The sequence below is a fragment of the Dunckerocampus dactyliophorus genome, chromosome 19 (genome assembly GCF_027744805.1).
Source record: "Dunckerocampus dactyliophorus isolate RoL2022-P2 chromosome 19, RoL_Ddac_1.1, whole genome shotgun sequence".
Taxonomy (NCBI): Eukaryota; Metazoa; Chordata; class Actinopteri; order Syngnathiformes; family Syngnathidae; genus Dunckerocampus; species Dunckerocampus dactyliophorus.
Window position 1 is genome coordinate 2,013,353 of NC_072837.1, and position 23,078 is coordinate 2,036,430.

The window sequence follows — 23,078 nt, forward strand, 5'->3', positions numbered from 1 at the left end:
AATGGATTGACTTTGACTTACAGGCTGATATGGAGAAAAGGGAGCACTCGCTGGACGCTCTGCAGGAGCGAGTGGAAGACCTGAAGGACCAAGCCGAACTGGAGGAAACTCCATTACAAATGCAGGTGAGTATGTTAACAATAGATGCAAGCTACACAACAGTATGCACAATCATTTACATCTCTCATGCTCCCTATTGGCCGCATGGCGGCCACACAGTCAGGATATCGGGAAGATCTGGGTTCGAATCTCCGTTGGGCATCTGTGTGGAGTTTGCATGTTCTTGTGCGCGTGTGGGTTTTCTCCAGGTACTCCGGTTTTCATCCCACATTCCAAAAACATGCATGTCAGGTTCATTGGAGACTCTAAATTGTCCGTAGGTATGAATGTGAATGGTTGTTTGTCTATATGTGCCCTCCGATTGGTTGGCGATCAGTCCAGGGTGTACCCTGCCTTTCGCCCGAAGTCAGCTGGGATAGGCATACCCGCGACCCTAGTGAGGATAGGCGGCATAGAAGATGGATGGATGCTCCCTCTTGTTGTTTGTGACTATGGTTGCCCTGTTGTCTGTTTTACTGACTTAGGTCCTGGAGTCGGACTTGAGGAAGAAGTTGGTCCACGTGCAGGAGATGCACAACCAAGCCAAACACAGCCTGACCTACTTCACTTTCCAGAAGCAGCGACTCGAGGACCTCATGTCCCTGATGGCTGAGCGGCTGGACAGGATCGAAGGTTCCTTGTCGGGCGTCACTGAGAGCGCCTCCCCTGAAGCGATTGGTGCCATTAAGGTACGGTGCCACCACTTCCTTCACTGTGTAGCAGCAGCTTGTTGTGTGCTGTCCTACATGATAATGCTGATCTCACAGGGTCTGCAGGATGTTGTGGAGGAACAGAGGGCAGACATGGACTCTGCCAGAGAGGCTATGAGCGCCCTGTGCACGTCTCATCCCTTTCAGGAGCTCTCTTGCCTCTCTGCCGACCTCACCGCCATAGCCAAGCGAACCGAGGTGGTTGTCCAGCGTTATGCCAAGGCCAGGGGCAGCCTGCAGGATGTGCTGCAGCTCCACTTCAACCGTAAGCCAAATGATATTCTTTTTCTTTTTCTGAAATAGCTGCAATAAATACAGCTCTTACAATCTCATAATCAGACAATTAATCCTACTTGATCCACGTTCTCGCCTCATGTCAGAGATTAGCATCAGATTTAAAGTTGATTTTTCCCAAGGGGACGCTTTAAATGGCCCCACACTCCACTGACACTCACTCACTAGTGCATAAGTGCATACTCTGTGCTCTGACACACACCTGTGCTTTGCAAGAGTAATGTTGTTCTTGTCATATTTGCTCTCGAGGGAGTCATTTAGGGCTTGTTGTCAGGGCAACCCGGCGCTGCACTGTGCCGTGCAGACACGCCCACCCCTCCCATCTGCCTCAGCAGCACTATGTTGCCTCTCGTCCTTTCAATTCTCATACACAACAGAGTTATGCTCACTTTGCTGTTATAGCTCCTGTGGTGTTTGTTATTTTCTCTTTGCCCGGGAGCAGAGCTTTTCCAAGAATTTCACTCCTGGCTCTCTGGATTGAAGTTGGAGTTGAAAGAATGTTCAAATCAGTCTGGAGACGTTGCCACGCTCGCAGCAAACTTGCAAAGACTGAAGGTACTGCAGCCAATGATGTAGGCCAGCCGCTTGTTTTTTTATTGTTGTATTTATTCTTAAACTAAAATTAATTCATCTTTAATGAGATATGTTATTTGTTAATACACTAATTGGCTTTGTCAGATGTTCATGTTTTGTTTAGATTTTCATATATTGACCTACATTGGATTTTTTTCAGCACCTTTAAAGCCCAAATAAACATTTTATAAGTAGCCCCTGGTGCAAAAAGTCTGGACACCCAAGTTGTAGTTATATAAGTTTGCTCTGTGTCCTGGATTTAACTCCCTCCTACGTTCGCAGTCGTTAACAGAGCGAGTGTCAGAGGGTGAGGAGCGTCTCTCTCAGGTTTGTGAGGAGGCTGAGAAGCTCCACCTCCACCTGCCAAAAGCAGCACAAACACAGCTCCGAGAGCATCTTGCCTCTTGCCAGAGAGACTGGAGAAGCTTCCTGGATGGCTCTTCTCAGAGCCAACAAGACCTGGAGGAGAGTATTCGGCTCCTGAAAAGGTTAGTGTTCGCTTTTCAGATTTTGTTGATGGTGTTTGCCAAATTTATGAGGATGCTCTCGTCTCTAGTTTTGACGACACTGTCGAAAGTGTCAAAGAATGGCTTAAGCAGATGGAGCTCACCCTCAACAGGGAGTCTCTTATTGGGGAAGATGGCCAACAAGGTGGTCCTGACACCAGAGAGGAACTTGAGAGGGTGGAAAACCTGCATAAGGAGCTTTTAGCAAGACGGTATGGCATGTGCAAGATCATATTTCATAAGCTTCCAGGTGATGAATATTCAAGCATATTTATGTTCCTCTGTAGGGACTCAATTGATCGTGTGGTCCGGGAGGCCCAGTCCTTGTCTGAAGTAGGACGTGGCTCCGGTGGAGAGGTTCAAGTGGCGGGCCGGCTCCAGATGGAGCACCAAGCCCTGCTCAAAGCTGCCAGGGAGAGGCTGCGAGGCTGTCAAGAGAACCAAGCCTTTGGGGAGACCCTGCAAGCGGTGTGGGCCTGGTTAGAGGAGATCCAGGAGAAGCTGGGTACAGTTGATAGCACCATGGGGACCAAAGAGCAGTTGGAGCAGAGGCTGGAGACTGTACAGGTAGAAAAACAAAACTTTTTGGCCTTGCTGACATTCATGCTGTTGGACACTAGAGGGCGCTGTTTCCTCTCCTACATTAGAATGCATAAATAATACACATTCCTGTGACTGTCCTGGCTCTGTTTGTGCAGGATATCCTGCTTTTGAAGGGGGAGGGAGAGGTCAAACTGAATATGGCAATAGGTAAGGGCGAGATGGCTCTGCGCAGCTACGCAGCCACTGGACAGGAAGTGGTGCGCTCTCAGCTCCAGGAGGTGGAGGATGCTTGGGCCACGCTGCTTGTGACCGCCATGAGCTGCCACAGGTACACAAGCTGTAGACCTATGTGTGTAAAATCACTCCTCATCCCTGTCTGAGTGTTTCAGTCATGGTGTTTATGTGTATCGGAGAGGGAGGTGAGCCGGGCTTACAGTTGATATGATATGGATGTTTAGGATGTTGTGGACAAACTGCTGCTCTTTGTCTTCCGTAGCCGTCTCGAGTGGACCGTCTCACAGTGGAGTGGTTACCTGGAAAATGCGGCCCAGCTCCGTGGCTGGATGGAGGCTGTGGAGCGGGAGGTATGCGCATCCCTCACCCCTCAACCGGGACCCAGAGAAAAGGCCTCGCAGCTGGAGAGGCTCCGATCCCTGATGGCCGACCTGGAGGACCACCAAATGGCTTTATCCAGTCTGGAGGAAAAAGCCAGAGAACTCTTCAAGAAGACCGGGCACGCCAGTTTTAACCATGGTGCTCGAACGCAGCTGCAGGTGCACTTTGACCAGCTGGCAGCTTTGGTGGAGGTGCGGAGATGTCACCTCTTCGCATTGACTAAATGACGTTACCCAAAAAAACATCACATCTAAAATGTGTTAAAAACCAGGAGCGGGTTCATCGAGCGCAGAGCGTGGTGCTGGAACACCAGGAATACTTGGAGGCTATCCGGGAGCTCACTGATTGGCTGATGACCGCAGGAGAGGAGCTTCAGCAGTGGTCGGACACATCTGGAGACTCCGCCGCCGTCATGAAAAAACTACTTGAAGTGAGGGTGAGGCACTCTTACTCCAGCTGTGTTTTGCTAGTTTATGGTAGAAGTAACCCTAAATGACATCATGTCTGACCTCACTCAAATGCTCCATTGCAATCTGTTGCCATGGTGATGCTCTCTATCGCTATCTCTTCTTAATGGACTATTAAAGGAGGGCAACATGCAGTATGTGGAGAATTTAAATGCATCCAGCACAGTTTGTTCCGCCGTAGGCACATTTCACATCTAATAAGTTGGTTTATTAGCCCGTGAATAAAGGTAAAGGAGAGCAGTATGTGGAAAAAATGAAATATGCAAATTGGTTTACATTCAATTTTCACGCTGGGATCCTAATTATCGCTCTATCAATTGTTCGGCGGGCACGAGTGTGTACAAGGAGGTGTAGAATCAAAGACACACACACGCACACGCACATGCACACAGAGGAGACTTTATAAATAGCATCCTGCGGTTGCGGTTTCTGCAGCCGCAGTTTCCGTAGCAACTTTGTCTCCTGTCAACCGCCAGGAGCGTGTGGAGTGTGAACTACTGGAGGGCCGGGAGCGCCTCAGCCGCGTGCGTAGGACGGCGGCGTCCGCAGCAGAGCACACAGCCGCAGGAGGCTGCGAGGCCATGGACCGACAGCTGGGGGCGCTGGCGCAGGCGCTAGAGCAATGGGAGGGCGCCGCTCTGAGGTCCCGGGATGGGCTGGAGGCCGCCCTTGCCTCTGCTGCCGCCTCTGAGGAGGAATACGAGTGTCTAACCTGTCGACTGGACGACGATTTGAAAGCGCTGGATGGATGGCTGAGGGGGTGGAGCCAGGAGCTGATTAGAGCTGAGGGGCGGTGCAATGGCGAGGAAGCGGTGGCGGGATGGCAGCTGGCCAAGGTACTGTGGCATGGGTTTAATTATATATGTCAGCACAGTGTCCTAATTGTGTATTGTTCATGTCTTTATATTGAAATAATGATAAATTATTCAACTGTAACTTGGGGAGGGGGAATTGAAAACTGTAGTGCTGCATCAGTTTTTGGGAAAGGTGATTAGCATTGTTAAATGGACACACTAAGCCCCTCCCCGCACCCAACTCCCGGCTTTCTCCAACTGCAATTATTCATTCTTTTTGTCAATCACAAAAAACAAATTAGTTTGTAAATCAGCTTTGCCGAGACGACAAGGCAGTGACAGCTCCAATCCAATCAGTCCGCCTCATTTTCTACCCATCATCCCCCACCATTTACCTTCTCCACCAATGCGGTTATGTTCTTTTAGGATTAGGCAAAAGCCACTCCGAAAACGGTGGAAGGGTGGGGCCCGAGCCAAGGAAAAGCCAATTGCATTTTGGTGCATCTGCAGAATGAACAATTTACATTTTTAGATTTACTTGACTTATTTTTTCCATGAACTGTATAGAACCAGTCAAAAATGTGGACTCTTTTTCTCATATTGAATGAGAACATGTGTTCAAACTTTTGACTGATACTGTATGTATTGGATTGTTTACTACATAACTTTTTTTTGGAACTAATTTGGTGTGGAGTTTAGTGTCATGCGGGCAAGGGTGAATCGATTCGCTTCTGGATCGTTACTTTTAAAAAGGCCTGGGATCTGGATGGGGGTGCCTGTTTGCAGAGGTGTGGACTCGAGTCACGCGACTTGGACTCGACAGTATCATCAAAGACTTGCAACTGGACTTGGACTCTGACATCAGTGTGTCCCCATTCCAAGTATTCAACTAATGTGACCGTAATTACTGTATGTCATTTCCAAGAAGACACCAAATTGTCCCAGAGAATCTGCATCACTGAAGGCATCTATTCACGTCCGATTAAGTTTAGGAACATAACGGGCTTTAATCTGTGGTGGGGCGATTTTGGTATCAAATTTTGGTATTAATTCCAAGTAAGTGCGGTATTTTTGATACAGGTACCGGTACTTTTTTCTTGACATTTTTCAAGGTCAATGAATGATTTTGTGATTTTGCCTTTGATTTGTTGATCAGGATTATGATCAGAATAAATCTCAAGACAAAGATTTTTGTTAAACCAAATAAATAAAAAAAAGCTTTTTGTTCCCCAAATCTCTAATTATTATATGATACGTCTAGTTCTTCCCCTTCAAGGTCTTCACCGTTGTCTTCTCCATTTCCAATGCCATGTTAACTGCCTCTCTTCGGCCATGTGCTGTTGAAGCAAATCAGAGCAGAGAGGAGGAGTCAGTCCCTCTAACGTTCTCTCCTCCTCCAGCCTGTTTCCTGTGTCCTGCGGCGGGTTGTTTTTCTTTTCTTTTTTTCATGCGTTCATTTGAAGCGGTCCTGCATCTGCGCCGGCTGACAGCTGAATTCCACCGGGAGAAAGCGTGAGAGAGAGAGAGAGAGAGAGAGAGAGGAGGAGGAGGAGGAAAGCATGTGAGAAAGAATAAGTGGTGGGAAAGGAGAAGGAAGAGAGAGAGAGAGAGAGCGGGTGGGAGGGAGGGTTGTTTGCTGGTCATACGTCAGAAAGCGAGCGTCAGGGAGGCAGAGCGGCTGCACATATTTCACAGGACAGGATTTTCTGATTGGCCGAGTGCCGTGCAGTGTGTGAGGCGTGCTGAGGAGAGCGGGAGGACGTTGCTCTCGTCTCCTTCCTGCCTCTTCCTCACGCCTTGGAGAACAGACATGCGATTGTGCAAGCGGCACTGTGAGTATGTGTGTGCATGTGTGAATAGGAATGTGAGGGCACTTATTGAAGGCTGTCATGCACACACACACACACACACATTTATCCAGCTGGGATCTGTTTTGCGTTGTGTTTAGGACATACTGGAAGGCTTGCAGAGCGCCGAGCCCATGGCAGAGAAGTTGAAAGGGCAACTGAACGAGCTGGTGCGTTACTCCAGAGACTTGGGCTCCCAGTCTGACCGAGTCACCGCTCTTATCAAGCAACACAACAGGTGAGAAGACTTTTTGTGTGCGTTAAAAGATGAAGGTGAAGGTGGGATACTTGTGCATGATGTGTACAGCAGAGCAATGAGCAGGAACATCGCCGCAGAGGAATGTATCATGTTAAATCATGATGAAATAGTCGACAGGAAATAGCAACTGTCCTACTAATTTCTGATGTACAAGCTGCACCCTTCATCGGGGTCTGCCGTCGCTAATAAAATGCAGTGGCGGGCAGTGCATTTGATACCCGGCCCTTCAGGGGGGGGGTTTAACTAACTTAATGCTCTTCTTAATACCGCCGCTATGTCACAATTATCAAAAATATACAAAACTGCGCTGTAACATGCTAAAGGGTTTCACGTATTAGGGATGAATTTAAGGATGACGAGGTGGTGGTCAATCAACAATCTTTTTATTGAAGCAAAAGTGGTTACTGCCGGCCGCAATCACGCCAAAAATAACATCAGCAAGACCTAGCTCTTCCCTCAACAAGCAACCTCCTCAACCTGCCTCGGACATCAGGAACTCTAACACTGTACGTAACTGCCAGGTGGACAGTACCATTGTTAACAAAGCAAGGACGTCAGTAAACCCTTTATCTTGTAATGCATCGTCGCCAATACGCCTGACTTACTTCTGGTAGTAACTTCAAGCCGCAATGCGTGTGCTCATTTTCAGAAAGTAGCAGATTTGCTCGTCTAGATGGAAACGACAGGCCGGCGTTTTCAGATTTTCCCACTCTGGAAGCCGTTTAAAAAAAATACCGTTTCAGGGCCCCCAGAACGCCGTTTACGTGGTGATGACATGCAGAGATGATAAAATACTTTGTCGTTTTGACCTGAAAACATTTCCGTGTGGACGGCCTCTAAGTTGTAAATGTAGATCAGAGCTTCTGATGGTCTTCGGGCCAGCAGAGAAGGCCTTGCTGGCCCCGACCGCCCATCACTGATAAAAAGCAATGGTGTGCCCTGATGGAGCTCTACTGCTTTGTGCATTTGAACGGCGTCAGGAGTCACGGGAAGTAATGTAGGCAATGTGAGGAAGGGTTTTTTCAACAGTACAGACCAAAAGTTTGGACACACCTCATTGACTTTCATTCACATTCAAAGTTTTTCAATTTTCCAGACGAACTGACCTTCATTTCTTAAAGTAATGATGGCCACTCGTTTGCCTTTACTTAGCTGAGTGATTCGTGCCTTAATATGAACTAACAGTTGTCCAATAGGGCTGTCGCCTGTGCATCAACCTGACTTCTGCACAACACAACTGATGGTCCCAAGCCCATTAATAAGGCAGGAGATTACACGTAACAAGTAAACCTGACAAGGCACACCTGTGAAGTGAAAACCATTTCAGGTGACTACCTCATGAAGCAATCAAAAGAAGCAAAGGGGGGCTACTTTGAGGAATCTAAAATATAATACACATTTAGAGTTATTTCACACTTGTGTTCTTCAGTATAATTCCACGTGTGTTCATTCATAGTTTTGATGCCTTCAGTGAGAATCTACAATGTAAAAAGTCATGCAAATAAAGAAAACGCATTGAATGAGAAGATGTGTCAAGCTTTTGGCCTGTACTGTATGTGTAGCACAGTAAACTGCACCTCAGAGAGTATAATATGCTTGGGTGGCCTCCCCTATTCCGGGAAAAAACTGCTGTTTTATTTTGCTTTGAAACATAACTAAAGTTAGTTTAACAGGAAACGTGTTTCTTTATGTTTCTCAAGCTGCTGCACCTGCGCGGAAGTCTTCTGGCGGCTCTCACCCTTTGAAAAGCCCTGGTATAACATGAAAGATTATTGCAGTATTAAACCTGCAGCATTGCACCTGGCGACCCTATGGCTGCAATTTCTAGTCTTGAGTGATGTCGTTACGTCCATCACTCCCAACACTGGAATCATCAGTAAAGAACGGCAGCACTGTAGCGCGATCTTGCCAAAACTGGGTCACCATTTTTTGTTGACAACCACTGTAAGCGATTTATAGCTGTGTGTTAATAATTTACCGTATTCTGTATCCTCAAATAGTGACCTCGGCTCTGATAGACATGAAACAGTTTCACATTCCTTTCCCACTGTAACATGAAAGTAACACTTCTCCAGCAGTCCAGTCAAAGGACACCATCATGTCTAGCTCCACCTTACATAACGTAAGCACGTGTACAAATAAAGGTCTTCTCTCAAAGAGGTGTCCTCAAAATAAACGCCTGGTTTGGAGCAAATAAACATCCCACATTACTTGAAACTTAAACAGTTTATATACAATTTCTTTTTTAAGCAAACGCAGCAAATCAAAAAGATGGTGAATGGCACATTTATTGTTTTGCATACATTTGCCAAATTGAACCAAATGCACCGCGATCTGCGAATATCAATATCAGCTTATTATTGGCTGTCGAGGGGATTGCTTGCCGCACATGATGAGACGCTGTAGAACATCCTCATTCCTGCCATGACAATGACTCCCAGAGGCACAGCAGTTGGCGTGAGGCAGGATTTATACAGCGCAAGGTGTTTGGAAGCGGAACAACCAAGCTGAAGTTGTGACATGTGTCAGGCAAAGACGAAGGTGAAAGTTGACCGCGAGACCAGTTGCTTAGCGACATACCACCTCGCCTCACTTGCCTGTTGGCTGTTGTTTTGGCTTGTGTCCCTCTCCGCTTTCATTTTGGTGGATGCATGCATTTTTTACAGCCACCTCGGGTGGGAATATGATGTACACTCACTTGAGTCTTTTTAGGTACCAAACCACAATGCTAGAGCTCACTCATAATATGTTTGCATTTACATGTGTGGTTTGCAGAAGTAATATTTTGGCTTCTATGTGGCTCGGTGAATGCATATGAATGGACCCAATCCATAAAATAAATAAATAAGCATGGTAGGAAGAATAAAATGTCTGCAGTTTGGCTCGCATCTGTTGTTTAGAGGCTGGGCATATTTCACCGTAAAACAGATGTGTGTGTTTTTTTCCTTCCTCCTGCAGTTTACTGACACACAAGTGAATAGCTAATCAGTCTCCTCACTCGTTTTAGAACAAAACAGCCACTCTTCCTTTGACCTTCCCACTGATGCATATACATGAGCAGGAATGTTGCCCTTCTGTGACAGTCACTGACAACACCGTGTGTAGTATACCGTGTACATTTATACACAATTTTGTGTGCCATCTATTTTGTATCATGAACTGCAGAAAGGACGTTTCAATCGGAGGCGGATGCATCTCAGTAGAATGCGTGTGTGTGCCTAATATTGTGTTATCCCGCCCTTTATCGTAATTCTTAAAGTATAGCGTAACCTGTGTGTTAAATATGGCTGTCATGTAGGTTTTACGTCACCCTTTTACTCACAGCATCGACCCGTCATCCCTCATCCTCCTCATGGAGTATTATCACCCTCGTGAACTCTTGCCCCGCTCATATGTTGCCTCTAGGTTAACCCCCACAGTCACCATCCCCCCCTTTACCCAAAGCTCATTGCTTCCACTTCACCCACTTTTTCCATCGCTCCACCTGCCTGCTTCTCATCCTCACATCCTCCCCCTTAAAGTAAAGACAGTGTGTACCTGATCTCACCATCTGTATTGATGGGACAGTTGGCGCCTTCTTCTTTGTCCTTTTACCAAAGTTGTCTCTTTCCTCTTTTAGCCTCAGTCTCCGTGCATCCAGGGAGTGCCAAAACAAGGAGCGCCTCCTGGAGCAGCGATTCCGGGCCGCCCTCAGAGACTTCCAGCAGTGGTTGGTCAACGCCAAAATCTGCACCGCCAAATGTTTCGACGTGCCACAGAGCGTGGCAGAGGCCTCCACCGCTCTGCAAAGAATTCAGGTACAATGTTTTGCAGCATTCTTGGCTATTGATCGTGAAGAATATCGTCTATATGACGTATTGCATATTTAAAATAACCCAACTGAACCCCCAGTTGCTCCTAATTCTCCGTCATCGGTAGGTAAATGTGCTAGCAGTGTCAAAGCGCTCTGAGTTCCTTGGAGGTGGAAAAGCGCGATACAAGTGAAAGGCCGTTTACCATAACTGTTGAAATTACGCCAATGTGATTTTTCTTTCTAGTGATATTCGAGTCGTTACGTTAATCACGGGGACACCAACTCAAGCCTGTGTGAAGGAGAGGAAAATCATTCATGATATTTCTTCATTATATCGGTGACAAATTTTGGCGTTAAATTTTATGTAAATCCATTAACATTTTATAGACAATTCTCACGGCGATAGAGGACCAATCGCTTCCCGTTTGAGCTGAAAACGGGACATACTGTATATGTACATACATGTTCCTATACTGGATGATTCCGTTTTTCAAAGCAGCCCTTAATAGTACTCTCTTACCTCCTTCTTTTGCCATTCTTCCACCTCCTTTCTCACTTCCCTTCCCACTACTGGGCAACATTGTATCTAAGCACCCTCACCGGTCTGTGCTGTAAGGCAGGACCAAACCATTTCATGCAGATATAGGGGTGGTTGGACTATATTAGGGAAAAAAATCCCAACCCAGATAGCAAAATCCTATTTTAATTTGTACCTATTTTTTGAGGTCCCTGTCAGTCAGGGGCCCTTGGAATTGTCCTAACTTTTCCCCCCTTAAAGGCGCCCGGCTGTAACAGTGCGATGCTGTTTTCTAAAACCAGCCAACCTCTCGTGATGTCTACTAATAATGTAAACTCTTGAGAGCTAAACAAGCAAATAAACTAGAGTTTTTGCCATTAGTGATATATTTTACGTCATTTCAACAGGGACTGATCAAAGAGACGTTTGTGGTTTTGCTTGGAGATTTCTCTCTGGTGGTCTGTGTCGACGTGCAGGCTTGCACGTGGCCAAAAGGGACAAGAGAGCTCCACAGAGTGATTCTCTTTTGGAAGTATGTCTTCTAAGGTTGTCATCTGAGAAGCTGGCAGGTGTTAACAGCCTGGCAGCTTCTTTGGAGTACCCCCGGGCCTTGGCAAAGAGGCAGGATCTTGCTGGTTCAGGTAGATGTCCCAGTATTGTTGCACTGGATAATTACTTGACTATGTCTGTCACAACAAAGACGTATACACATTCTTTAGTAGTCAGATTTGCGTTAAATATGTGGAGAGTTCTATTTTTGTCCCGTTGTCAGCGAGGATTTCAAAGATGGGAGGAAGTTAGCGTGCGTCCTCTTTCCCAAGTTGATGCTGTTGCTTTGTGAGGATGAGAGGGATTGTCACCGAGTGTACGGCGGCCCAGAGAGCGAGAGTCATGTTTTATTTATCTTTGACCTGATGAGGAATGTGGAACAATGTTTCCACATGGCCGACCTCCAGGAGGACTGGCGTGGGAGGGAGGGGCGGCTGTTTGGGGATGGGGGTTCATATACACGCTGATGTGTCGCCCTTAATTGGTGGTGTACATTTACTTGCATGAGAAGGAGACTAGAGAAGGAGCGAGAAGTTAAAAAACAAAAACGAGTGTGTGTGTGTGTGTGTGTGTGTGTGTGTGTGTGGGTGTGTGTTTGTGTGTGTGTGTGTGTGTGTGTGTGTGTGAGGCACAGATGGTAGAGTGGTCCCTGCTGCGCTGCTGTCATTTTCTGTGCTCTGAGGGAGTGGTGTTTTGTGTACTGTACATACATGTGTGTGTGTGTGTGTGCGTGTGTGTTTGTACGTTTAGTTTGTAGAAAAAAGCTCGCTGACTTCTCTAATCTGCCTACGCGGGTCAAGCCCCTCCTTGCGCCCACGCGTAGGGAATTCATAATGACTCTAATTGCATCTGATTGTGTAAAGTGTCCATCATTGTGCTGAATTAGCCATAGCCGTGACAATGGAAGACAAAAAGTAAGTCACTTGGTTGTCACTCAGTCGTTTTCACGTTCTCATTTTCCTCCTGTTGTTTTTACAGTATATATATGTGTGTGTGTGTGTCTGTGTGTGTTAAACAGCTCCTTTGTCTTTGTCTTCTCGTGTGTCCCCCCCTTAGGAGTTCTTGAGTGACAGGGAGCACGGCCAGGCCAGACTGAGTACAGTAGGGGCCAGCGGGGAGCTGCTGATGGCGGTGGTGTCCAAAGACAGAGTGGAGGGGATCAAGGCCAAAGTGGCGACCGCGAGGGAGGACTGGAAGAGCCTGATGAACAACCTGCAGTTGAGGGAGGATGCGCTCAAGGTGGGGGTTAGCATTTAAAGTCACATTTACCTTGGAAGCAGTTGCGTAAACAGCGTCTTGAGACGTGGATAAAATAAAGACGAGTTAAGAACATGAATACGCTAAACTAAATAACGATAAAAAGTAAGAATGACAATAAAACAAGGCACACTATTATCCAATCGATAGGTAGGATAGGATAACAATGGCGGGCATCCAACATTGGTTGTGCTGTCATCTGGGCATATGGCTGTTTATTACATGAACAACAAAAGCTTGTTTTTGGAAATGTTTTTGTAGTCTTCGCCATTCCATTCTCTTTGCCAAATGTGGGAAAAAAAGATGAATCTCTGTCGACCAATCAAAGACCACAATGATGCATCTCACGCCACCCTTTAGGTCCCGTAGTACGGCGGTGATTGTGCGAGCAGAGTGACGTTTTCACCGTGTAAATGCTGGTCTGCTGCACCAAACTGCATTGCTTTGTGGAAGCAGTGCTCAAGGGACAATGCACTTTGCTAACTGTGTGGTTTGGCTTCGACATGAATCAGGTCATTGTCTTTGTTTGCTAGAATCAAAACCTTTTCAGACCACATGAAATTCTTTTTGTTTTTGGAGCACATCTTTGTCGTGAGTGAACTTCTTCAGCTTTTAATCTTAGTCATATGTTTATTTTAATTAGTGCAGGATGAAATTGGTGTTTTTCTTGTATTTTCCAGAGCCTGTATTGTCAGATGAGAGAGTTTGAAGCCAGCGCACAACCTCTGCAGGTGTGGCTCAACAGCGCCGAGGTCAAAGTTCAGGAAAGCAGTGCTCGGCTGCACGACCTCTCGGCCAAGAAACAAGAGCTCAGCAAACTACAGGTAAGCGCCATGTTGTCATACCGCCTCTAAAAGCTATGCTGCAGTCCAGTCTTTCATAATCCACAATCCTTATGTGAGATGTGAACATGTCTTTCTCTGTTCTGTGTGTTCTAAAGATATAAAAACAGCTAAAAAGAGACTGCTATTAAAGCAATAGCAATAAGGTTTTATGTTCATGATAACGTGCACTGCTTACACTATTTTACTGTATTTTGGTCTTTGGTCTTTTGGAACTTCCTTCCTGGACGCATTTGATTTCACATAGCAACATAGAAACAAACGCTACACCTAGCGTTAACTTTTCCAAACTCAAAAACAAAAACACAGCAGGCGCGGCGGAAGCTCCATTATGTAGCGTTACCTGTCGGTAGTGCTGTGAGCAAGTATGTGGTTAAGCTAGCCGGCTAGTAACTAGCCGGTGTGGTGTGGTGAGGCGTCACTACGCCAGTAACGTACTTCCTTGGCGTAACAACAGTGTCGCTGTAGCTTGGTTAATATGCAGGACACATTATGCAAATGGGGCGTTGTGGGCAGTTTTTGGAGGTTTATTCAGAAGGCTTTATAGGCGGAATAGGTGTGTCCCATTACGTGCAATCTTAGCTGACAGTTTGCAATAATATATAAATGCTTTCCAAACATATACCAGCTGCTGTTTAACTTGGATTTTCCCTTTGTCTTCACTCTTCACTCGAAACCTCCCACAAATTGACGACAGAGTTGATTTTTCAAGGGCACCAAATACTGTACTCGTAGCTTTTCATCAGATAAGCATCCCCAAAGTGTAATCTGAAATCAGCTGGGAAAAGAAGACCTAATTACATTTGTCGAGCACCACTGGATCAAAATAGAGCAGCGGCTTGACATAATAGTCAGCGGGAAAGTCAGGGAATCTAATTAAATCCCCCTTCTGTCAGAACCCCGTTTTTCCAGGATGCGATAACAGGATCTGTCATGTCTGGCAGAGACAAAAAAAAGGGAGAGGAGCGTTAAAAAGATAAAAGCGACAAAGGAGAGGGAAAATATATCAAGCCTGCTGCAAAGCTCTGCCCTTATCATTGTTGGTATTTTTTGTATGTACTCTGTCGCCTTTGTCTGGCCCCGCAACCAATTACATGCTTCCCCTCAGCACCTCAAGTACAATACAATACATGCTGCATAAATCCTCTTTTCATGTTTCGACCTCCTGCACTCCCAACGTACTGTCGCTTCTTCTTGTCTGTGCTTTGCTGAAAGGTCTCCTATTTTGCAACGTTGTCTTTCGGATGACGTGGCAACTGTAATATGTGAAAAAAAATCGATCATCTCAATTGTTTGCTCCACTTTTGAGAGGTCGCTTTTGAGATTTCAGGTGTTCATGACGTCATGAAGGGACAACCTCCTTCCTCATGGACATGATACTGCCTCTGACCCCCCCCAGCTGAATGAGCTTGCCCCGTATCTTAAAATAGATACACGGGAGCTGATCATTTTGTTTGACTTCAGTGAATAGGCTACCCTAGCAAATAATGTTGGCACGGTAGCGCACATCCTTTACGCTACCTTGTTGTATATGATAAACAGTATGGCATCTATTACATTGGACAGGTTCTGGGAAACAATGTACAGTCGTCCCTCGTTTATCGTGGTTAATTGGTGCCAGACCCGACTGCGATAAGTGAATTTCCACAAATTAGGATTGAATGTTAATAAATGTAATATTTTTGTAGTTAGAGCATAGACCCACAAACCTGTTATAACCTTCTAAATCCATTTTTTTTACCATTATTACAGCCCTCTAGACCGAAATAACACCCCGATAGTCACATTTGTATTACCCAATATAGTTGACATATTAATAGAAAATAAGCCATCTTAGGCATGTTAGCATTGACAGCGTACTTCCTGGTGGCTATTGTCTCATCAATGTGACGTTACTGACACCTAGAAACCAGTGTAGAATGCCACTCTACTGTCGCTGTTTATTGTTAAGGAGAGATTCACGATGCCCTTCAAGCAGTTTATTCACAACACATGCACTGAACATTCACACAGGATACAGTTACACACGTCAGTTACACACGTCACTTCCCAGGCGCCGCTTCTTCACACAACTAGTCACAGATACTGTATTACACTTCACATCATGCATCTCTTGAATGTCTTATATTTGTATTTTCCTTCCTTTAGCCATTTTTATGTTTGAAAATGCTTAATTTAGGGCATGAATATGTACAATTTGCTTAAATATGTATAGATTTTTTGGTAATAATATACCAGTGTTTCCCAAACATTTTATAGTGGTGTACCTCTTCAGACATGATTAATAATTAATAATAATTAACTTGAAATACTGAACATAATTCAGTGGTTAATTCATTTTTTAGTAATACCGGTTCAAAAACGTGTATTTTGCATGGTCACATTTTGATAATGTTTGACATGAGCACTGATAAATAGATAAGTAATCATCCTACATATCTTTTACTCCAGTCGGATGTTGGCATCCTTTTCTCTGAATGGCTTGAATTTGAGCTTCATTTATTTTGTCCACACACGATGGCTACGGTCGGCATGTTAATTGAATACCAGATTGAAGGGGAAAGTTTAGCAATCGTGATAAAGCCGCATCAGAAGCACAAAAATGCATACAACCAACAAATAAATTGTCATTTTCGGGGTCAAGCCCCAATCACAGTGACAGGTTTCACTGCTTGGAACACCAGTGTAAATGAAATCTTCAAGATGAAACACTCTAATTGCACAAAGTCATCATCAAACGTACTTATTTGTTCGTGTGATGCACACAGAGCAATGAACAACTTCATGCTCTGTCTCCTTTCTGCTTTTTGCTTTCTGCTTTCTGAGGCATTCAGGGGCACCCAGGGGTAATTGTGAGTGTAGGCGCCAATTGTTTTTAATTTCTATTCACGTACCCCCGTTACAATACTCAAGCACAAAAACAGCGATCAGCGTGATGTTCGAACTGCGATGTAGCGAGGGACGACTGTGTGTGCAAAAAGTGGATAAAGTCCACTCCTCCTTGTAGCCACGCACACTGTCGGAGGCAGGTGTGGACGTGTTTAGCATGAAAGCTACAGACACATAAAACATTATGTTCCCAGTGGGGCTGACTAAAAGCACGTCAAATCTAAATCTGTGCATTTCTCTCTTACAACTCCTTCAAATGGGACACCAGAATGTTCTGGAGGAGATGTCCAGTCGCGACGCAGAACTGGGCCATCTCAGAGAGAGAGCTCATCGTCTCTGGGAGGGACAGGCTGCGGGAAAGGGCTTCGTCCATCGAGTGTCGCAGCTGTCGGCGCAGTACTTGGCCCTCGGCAACTTGACCAAGGTAAAACCGTGTAAACTTCCCTGACTACCCTGCTGTCCATCTTACTGTGCTTGTCGCTTGCTCAACATCATTGGTGGTTACTGCACCTGCCTTGTGTAATGTCATTGGTCTCACTATCTCAAAATCCCATCTCCAAAAAAAAAGGTCCTGCAGCCACATCATCACGAGAAAGGACAAAGCTCTGTTAGCCGAGCTACAACTTTTATCTGAAAATGTCATCTTTGAAACGTGTGAGTGCTGCAGCAGCTGACCTTTGGCAAACCCTCATTAAATGTGTCTCCTCTATCTCCTATTTGATGAATTTGACACAAAACTACACTGGCTGCATCACTCTTGTGCTCCAGGGCTGGGAGAATTGAATCGCATCGCCTCTGCCTTTCCGGACTTGTTTGAAACTGTTGATTATTATTGCAGTGCTGCCTTGCCTATACAAGCAGGCACATATTAAATATGCATGAAGGATAACTGCAGACAAAGTTAATCATGTTTTTGTAGTAACGTGGGGGTTGGGCTCGTGAGCTTTGGAGAGGAAAAAACACAACAGAACTGAATTGCTGTGATGATGTTCAAGAAATAGCAGTAAAGTGTACTGTTTTCTTGTCATTATACTCTGAAGGACAAGGCCTCCAGGGTTGAGCGTATCGTAGGGGAACACCGCCTCTTCTCTCAGGGTCTCGTAGAGCTCCAGGAATGGGCGTGCAAAGCTCAGAGGGTCCTCGGCACCTGCATCTCCGCCACCTCTGATAAAGCTGTGCTGGAGGACCGCATGTTACAGCTGGAGGTGAGGAGGGACAAGACTGCTTTCGGACACGTTGATGTAGCTTGACAACATGATGTTTAATTAGCTCATTTCCCTGCGTGTGCAGGCCTTGCTCACTGCACGTCAGGAGCGGGAGATCCAACTGAAGATGTTGCTTACCAGGGGAGAAGCAGTCCAGAGAAATACGTCGGCCGAGGGTGTCCCAGTGATCCGCAAACAGATCCAGGACCTCAAGGACTCCTGGGACTCCTTGCTTTCTGCCTCCATCAAGTGCAAGAGGTTGTGGAGGATGTCAAATTTAAATGTGTTTGTTTCATTTGTTAATCAAAGCGTTAACGTGGGCTTGTGGCTAATGACAGCCAACTGGAGGGTGCCTTGTCACAATGGACCAGCTATCAGGAAGATGTCGGTCACTTTGTGCTCTGGATGGACCGCGTTGAGGAAACACTGAGCTGCTCGGACAGACACTACTCAGAGATGAGAGACAAGACTGCCAACCTGGGGAAGACTAAGGTACTGTAATGCAAATAAAAAAAAACAGGTATCTGACAGTAGAGATAGTTTATTTATTTTAAGGTGTGTAGCAAAGCCTTTCTTTTTTTATTTTTTTTTACCAAGCGGTGAGCGCATACATGGGGCGGGCTCATCCTGCTGGCTCACATTGTCAAACTGTTGTGCTATACATTTGTGCCTCAGGGGCTCCCGATGGGGTTGGCGACCTACAATGAATGTATGCGCGTGTTTTCATTCCAGCTTCTGTACGAGGAAGTGCTGAGTCACAGCTGTCCTCTGGAGACCATAGCAACAAAGGGGGCCGACATGGCAGAACACGGCACGACCCAGCAGGAAGTGAAGCAGCTACAGAACAGATACACCACCCTCAAAGAAAAGGCCAAGGTATGTGAATGTGTTGGTTTTCCACTACTTTCATCTTGAATAGTCACCTCCAAGCTTGTTTTCCAGAACGCCGTCAGCAAGGCTAAAGGGCTGGTGCTGATCCACCAGGACTATCAGCGAGGGCTGCATGTGTTTGAAGATTGGTTGGAGCAAGAACAGGCCGCTCTGGCATCATTATCCCATCTGGAGGGAAACGTGGATACACTTGAGGAAACGCTGAAGCAGCTCCAGGTATCCATACTGAACCTTCTTGACACTTGGGAGCCTTTTTAAAGCTCCAGTTTCTCAGGTTCTTACCTGTTATGTTCATCACAGCTTCTCCAGGAGCACTGCTCAGACGGCCAGTCGCTGCTGTCGTCAGTGCTGACCAGCAGAGAGAGGGTCATCCCATGGGGTGTACCCCAGATAGAGGACAGAACCCTTGACACTGCACAATGTGAATGGGTGGCCTACCGGGACCGTTTGGGGGAGACCCAGACCCAGCTGAAGTCCACCCTGGCCAGATTGAAAGCAATGGACCAGAAGTTCCTTACTTTAGCCCAGTGGCTCGAGGAGATGGAAAAAGGGGCTAACTTGAGACCTCATCGGAGGTCAGACAGAGGCACCAAAAAGACTCAGCTGTCGAAACTCAAGGTTAGTCCTTTTATCTTTTTTGTTTCGACCAGTTAGTCGCAGGGGCCGAACATTCTCGAGGCAAGAGCAAATCATCTCTTATCGTCTTGTGTTGCTTGTGAGCAGTCGTGTCTTCAAGCAGTGCTGACACGGCAAGGGGAAGTGGATGGCCTCACCTCGCTATCCCAGCAGATTTTGGAAGAAGCCTACATCAGTGGTCATGTTAGCATCACGACAATGCAGCTCACCGCCCGCTACCACTCCCTGCTGCTCAGCATACAGGTCAGCCACCCTTTTGTTCAACAACATTTACGATAAGCAGTTGGAGGATGCCCCGCGTGATACATCCTGGTTACATACAGTATGTATTCTGTTGGAAAGGGTAATGATACCATTTATGTGAAAAATGGCATATGGCGGGTGATCTACGATTCCACAGCGACAAAAGATCACCAGACAGAATAATATATGAGCCAAGATAAAACAACAGACTCTAAGCGATTCATTTAAAAAAGCACTTGTTTATTATTTTATCCCTATTCACCACATTCCCTTTTAGGGCTTCCATCCATTTTCTATGCCGCTTGTCCTCACTTGGGTCGCAGGTGTATGCTGGAGCCTATCCCAGCTGGCTTTGGGTGAGAGGCGGGGTACACCCTGGACTGGTCGCCAGCAAAGGGCAGCCCTTTTAGGGGTGTTATTATTTTCTTGGAGGTTGTAAATTACTTGGACTTTAATGAATAAATAATTCATAAATCTCAATATGATTTTTTTATACTCACAGAATCATGACCCTCTTTTTTGTTATTCAGCATTCATGGCCTCGAAAATTATATATAAGTCATTTCATAAGTGTGTGACGCATACTGTGTCGTGACTGTGTCGTGAGTGAACAATGGCAATTGAAGAGAGAAGGGGAGAGTTCTGCAGCTGAATCTAATCCAATAATTACAACAGTCAGTTTTATTGCAAAGGTTGATGCGAAATTGGAGAACGTCAACATCAGGCTACCAGGAGCAGCCTGTTAAAACATTTTTATGGGCGTATCCATTACTTGGGGTTTGTCACTATTTGCTGGTATATACTGTATACTGTATGTCCAGTATTAGCACAGATGGTATACAGTATATTGCCTTGAAGAGGGCTTTTCATACCATGTTATTCTTCCACAGGGTATTTGGACTTTGTTTTTTAAAAGGAACATTGAAGCAGCTTTGAGCGTGTGTGTACTGCTCTGTGTACTCAGACCCAGCCTCTCCATGTGTTGCCTGCTCCTTTTATGGGGGTTCTTTAAAGAAAAATTGATGGGACACAGGCGCTTGACAGTGCACAGCATCTGGAGCGAAAATGCTACACTCGCACTTCATTGATTTTTACACCTTCAGCGACACATCATTGCATGCACACGACTCTCTCACGACCATCTTTCCACATGCTCAAACTTACTCCAGCTTCAACACGGGGGGGGGCTGTTACCTCCCTCTCAGGAAAAGGTGTGCACTCAGCAATACCAGCTAATTGGAGCTTCTCACTAGGATTGAGATGCGGAGTGAATAATGTGTGAAGACAGCCTCTCCATCCTCATGGTGTTATTGACTCAAAATCTCAGTCAAGTGGATAATGCACCTCCCCTCCCACCCGCCCCCCCTCTTGTTATAAAAGGGGGTAGTGGGGATTGAATATTTTTTTGTTTTGATGGCTGTTCACAGAGCTTTTGCTCCTCGGTGCTTAAAGTCTGCTGGGGTGCAACTTTAAAAGAGGAGATGAGTCTTACGCTAACAATACTAACAGAACCAGCCTGCAGGCTGTGGTTGTTTTTGTGTGAAATATACAAATAACAGCAACTGAATGATGATGGATTCACATGCAGTCGCGCAAGCTGATGGGTGACAATGTACAATATTGATTTTTCGTGCTCTTACATGACTTTAAACACATTTTCTCATTGAATGCTCTTGCAGGACTCCATCAAGCAATTGCAGGAGGAGCTGAAGAGTATCGAAGAGGCCGAAAACCTTTGCGTGTCCTTCACGGATTGGCTCAGCTCGACACAGAAAAGCTTCACGGAAGTAACCGACACGTCTGAACCGCTGGACCGCAACACAATGGACAAAAAGCTGAAGAGACTAGAGGTACTGGTCCAATGAAACTTGTGATAGCATATCTGACATTCTCTGCATTTGGGTGTGAGGGTTAGCGCTTGTTGCAGGAAATGATATGCTGTATACCGCAGAAGTCATGTTTACATTGGAATAATCTGTTCCAGGGTCAAGCTGTCTTCATTATAGCACCTTTTTTTACAATGTTGTCAGTAACTCTTAACATGTTTGACTGTTATGCAAATTAAGCATTTTCAAGCATAAAGATGACTAAGTAAAGTAAAATAAAAATATAATTTAAGGGATTAAAGGACGTTGATGACCTGCTGTCTACACTGGCCACTAGTTGTCGCTAGTAACACGCACCAGACTTGATCGCTATCAACAACAATTATTGCAGGTTTGAATTGTCTCACAACAGGCACTATAATAGAAATAATAATAATAATAATCATCATCATAATAACACGGGCTGCTGTTGTGGCCCTACTCCAGCTAAAACTCAACTCTGATTCCCCGACGTCACTTCCTGTCCACAAGCTCGGAAGGCATTTATTGAAACACACACAAGCACGAGTCTTATTTATGTCTTCAATGGTTTATTTTCTCTCATTATGTCTACTAATTGGGTAATATGACTGTAAAGGTGACTATAGGGGTGTTGCTGTATGTCTGGAGGGCTCTAATAATATTAAAAAAACATATTTAGAAGGTTGTAAACAGGTATTCTATGCTCTGACTAAGAAAATATTTTATTTATAAATGAGGAATCCTACTTTGCGGAAGTTAATTTATCAGGTCTGGAACCAATTAACCGCAATAAATGAGGGATTACTGTAGTTACTATTGTGCTTGGACTTTGAGGTCATCATGCTTCAGTGTAGAGATGGTGTTAGGTTGTAAAATCTTAGTTTTAATGGAGGATTTTGAGCAGAAGACAACATAGAATATTTGCTTGCGTAACTGCACAGCTCTTTGGCAGCTTCAGCATGCTTGGCCAAGAAGAATGTGTGATATTTGTGCATTTTCTGTGCTTTTCAGCTCAAATGGCCACTTTTGGCTCGGAGCCCCAGCTTTTGCTTGCTAGATCTTCAAGTATTTTCCACAAGTGTGATGCAGCCTGGATCACAATGCTCGTATCGATCGGCTCTTTATGAAGCCAAAGCGGACACTGCTTTAGAAGAAGAGCGTTAGCAGGGTGTGACACCCCGCTGTGAAGGCGAGGATGAAGAAGATGCACCAGTCAGGTGCCTGCTGGCTCAGACTCCATAATTGATGTAGCGCCCTTCCTGCTTCACAACACTCTCATTTCCAAAGTAACAACTAATAAGCTCCTATAAATTACATGCAGTCGCTCACACTTTCAGTAACTGTTTACGCCACGCGGTGCACGTCATGCAGCCTGGTGGAGTCTGCAGTTATCCTTGCATCAGATCGATGTTGATGCTTCTGAACTGTAACTTGAGGCGTGTCATCACCGCATGTGCCCTTCCATTGCTTCAGCGGTAGTCATCCCCCTGTGGTGAGCGCTCCAGGGCTGTTCATTGAGTTGAGATAATTACGCAACGACACAAAGATTACCGCTCGATAGCAGAGCCAAGGGCCATTAGTTGGATTTGTACTTGGAGGCTAACTTGTAACACTAGAAAGGTGCACTGGCCCTTCTCTAGTAAATGTATGCATCAAAGTCAGCTCAGTGAGCATCTAAAGGTTTGACTCCACGTGTGTGCTG

The 23,078-nt window shown here is 45.6% G+C and overlaps 1 protein-coding gene across 9 annotated transcripts in view; it reads left to right on the forward strand.

Moving 5' to 3' along the window:
* The window catches only part of syne1a (spectrin repeat containing, nuclear envelope 1a), a 115,718-nt gene that overhangs the window by 43,662 nt on the left and 48,978 nt on the right, over positions 1–23,078 (forward strand). For all 9 annotated transcript variants that reach the window (XM_054762005.1, XM_054761999.1, XM_054762004.1 and 6 more), the window contains 24 exons: positions 24–125; positions 585–788; positions 867–1,074; positions 1,546–1,658; positions 1,959–2,164; positions 2,233–2,394; positions 2,470–2,749; positions 2,881–3,053; positions 3,222–3,531; positions 3,612–3,776; positions 4,284–4,643; positions 6,550–6,686; positions 10,327–10,504; positions 12,623–12,805; positions 13,504–13,647; positions 16,823–16,978; positions 17,595–17,759; positions 17,845–18,017; positions 18,098–18,251; positions 18,492–18,635; positions 18,702–18,866; positions 18,951–19,268; positions 19,374–19,529; positions 21,209–21,379. In XM_054762005.1, coding sequence (XP_054617980.1) covers positions 24–125; positions 585–788; positions 867–1,074; positions 1,546–1,658; positions 1,959–2,164; positions 2,233–2,394; positions 2,470–2,749; positions 2,881–3,053; positions 3,222–3,531; positions 3,612–3,776; positions 4,284–4,643; positions 6,550–6,686; positions 10,327–10,504; positions 12,623–12,805; positions 13,504–13,647; positions 16,823–16,978; positions 17,595–17,759; positions 17,845–18,017; positions 18,098–18,251; positions 18,492–18,635; positions 18,702–18,866; positions 18,951–19,268; positions 19,374–19,529; positions 21,209–21,379 — 4,527 coding nt within the window. The remainder of the gene's footprint in view (positions 1–23; positions 126–584; positions 789–866; positions 1,075–1,545; positions 1,659–1,958; positions 2,165–2,232; positions 2,395–2,469; positions 2,750–2,880; positions 3,054–3,221; positions 3,532–3,611; positions 3,777–4,283; positions 4,644–6,549; positions 6,687–10,326; positions 10,505–12,622; positions 12,806–13,503; positions 13,648–16,822; positions 16,979–17,594; positions 17,760–17,844; positions 18,018–18,097; positions 18,252–18,491; positions 18,636–18,701; positions 18,867–18,950; positions 19,269–19,373; positions 19,530–21,208; positions 21,380–23,078) is intronic.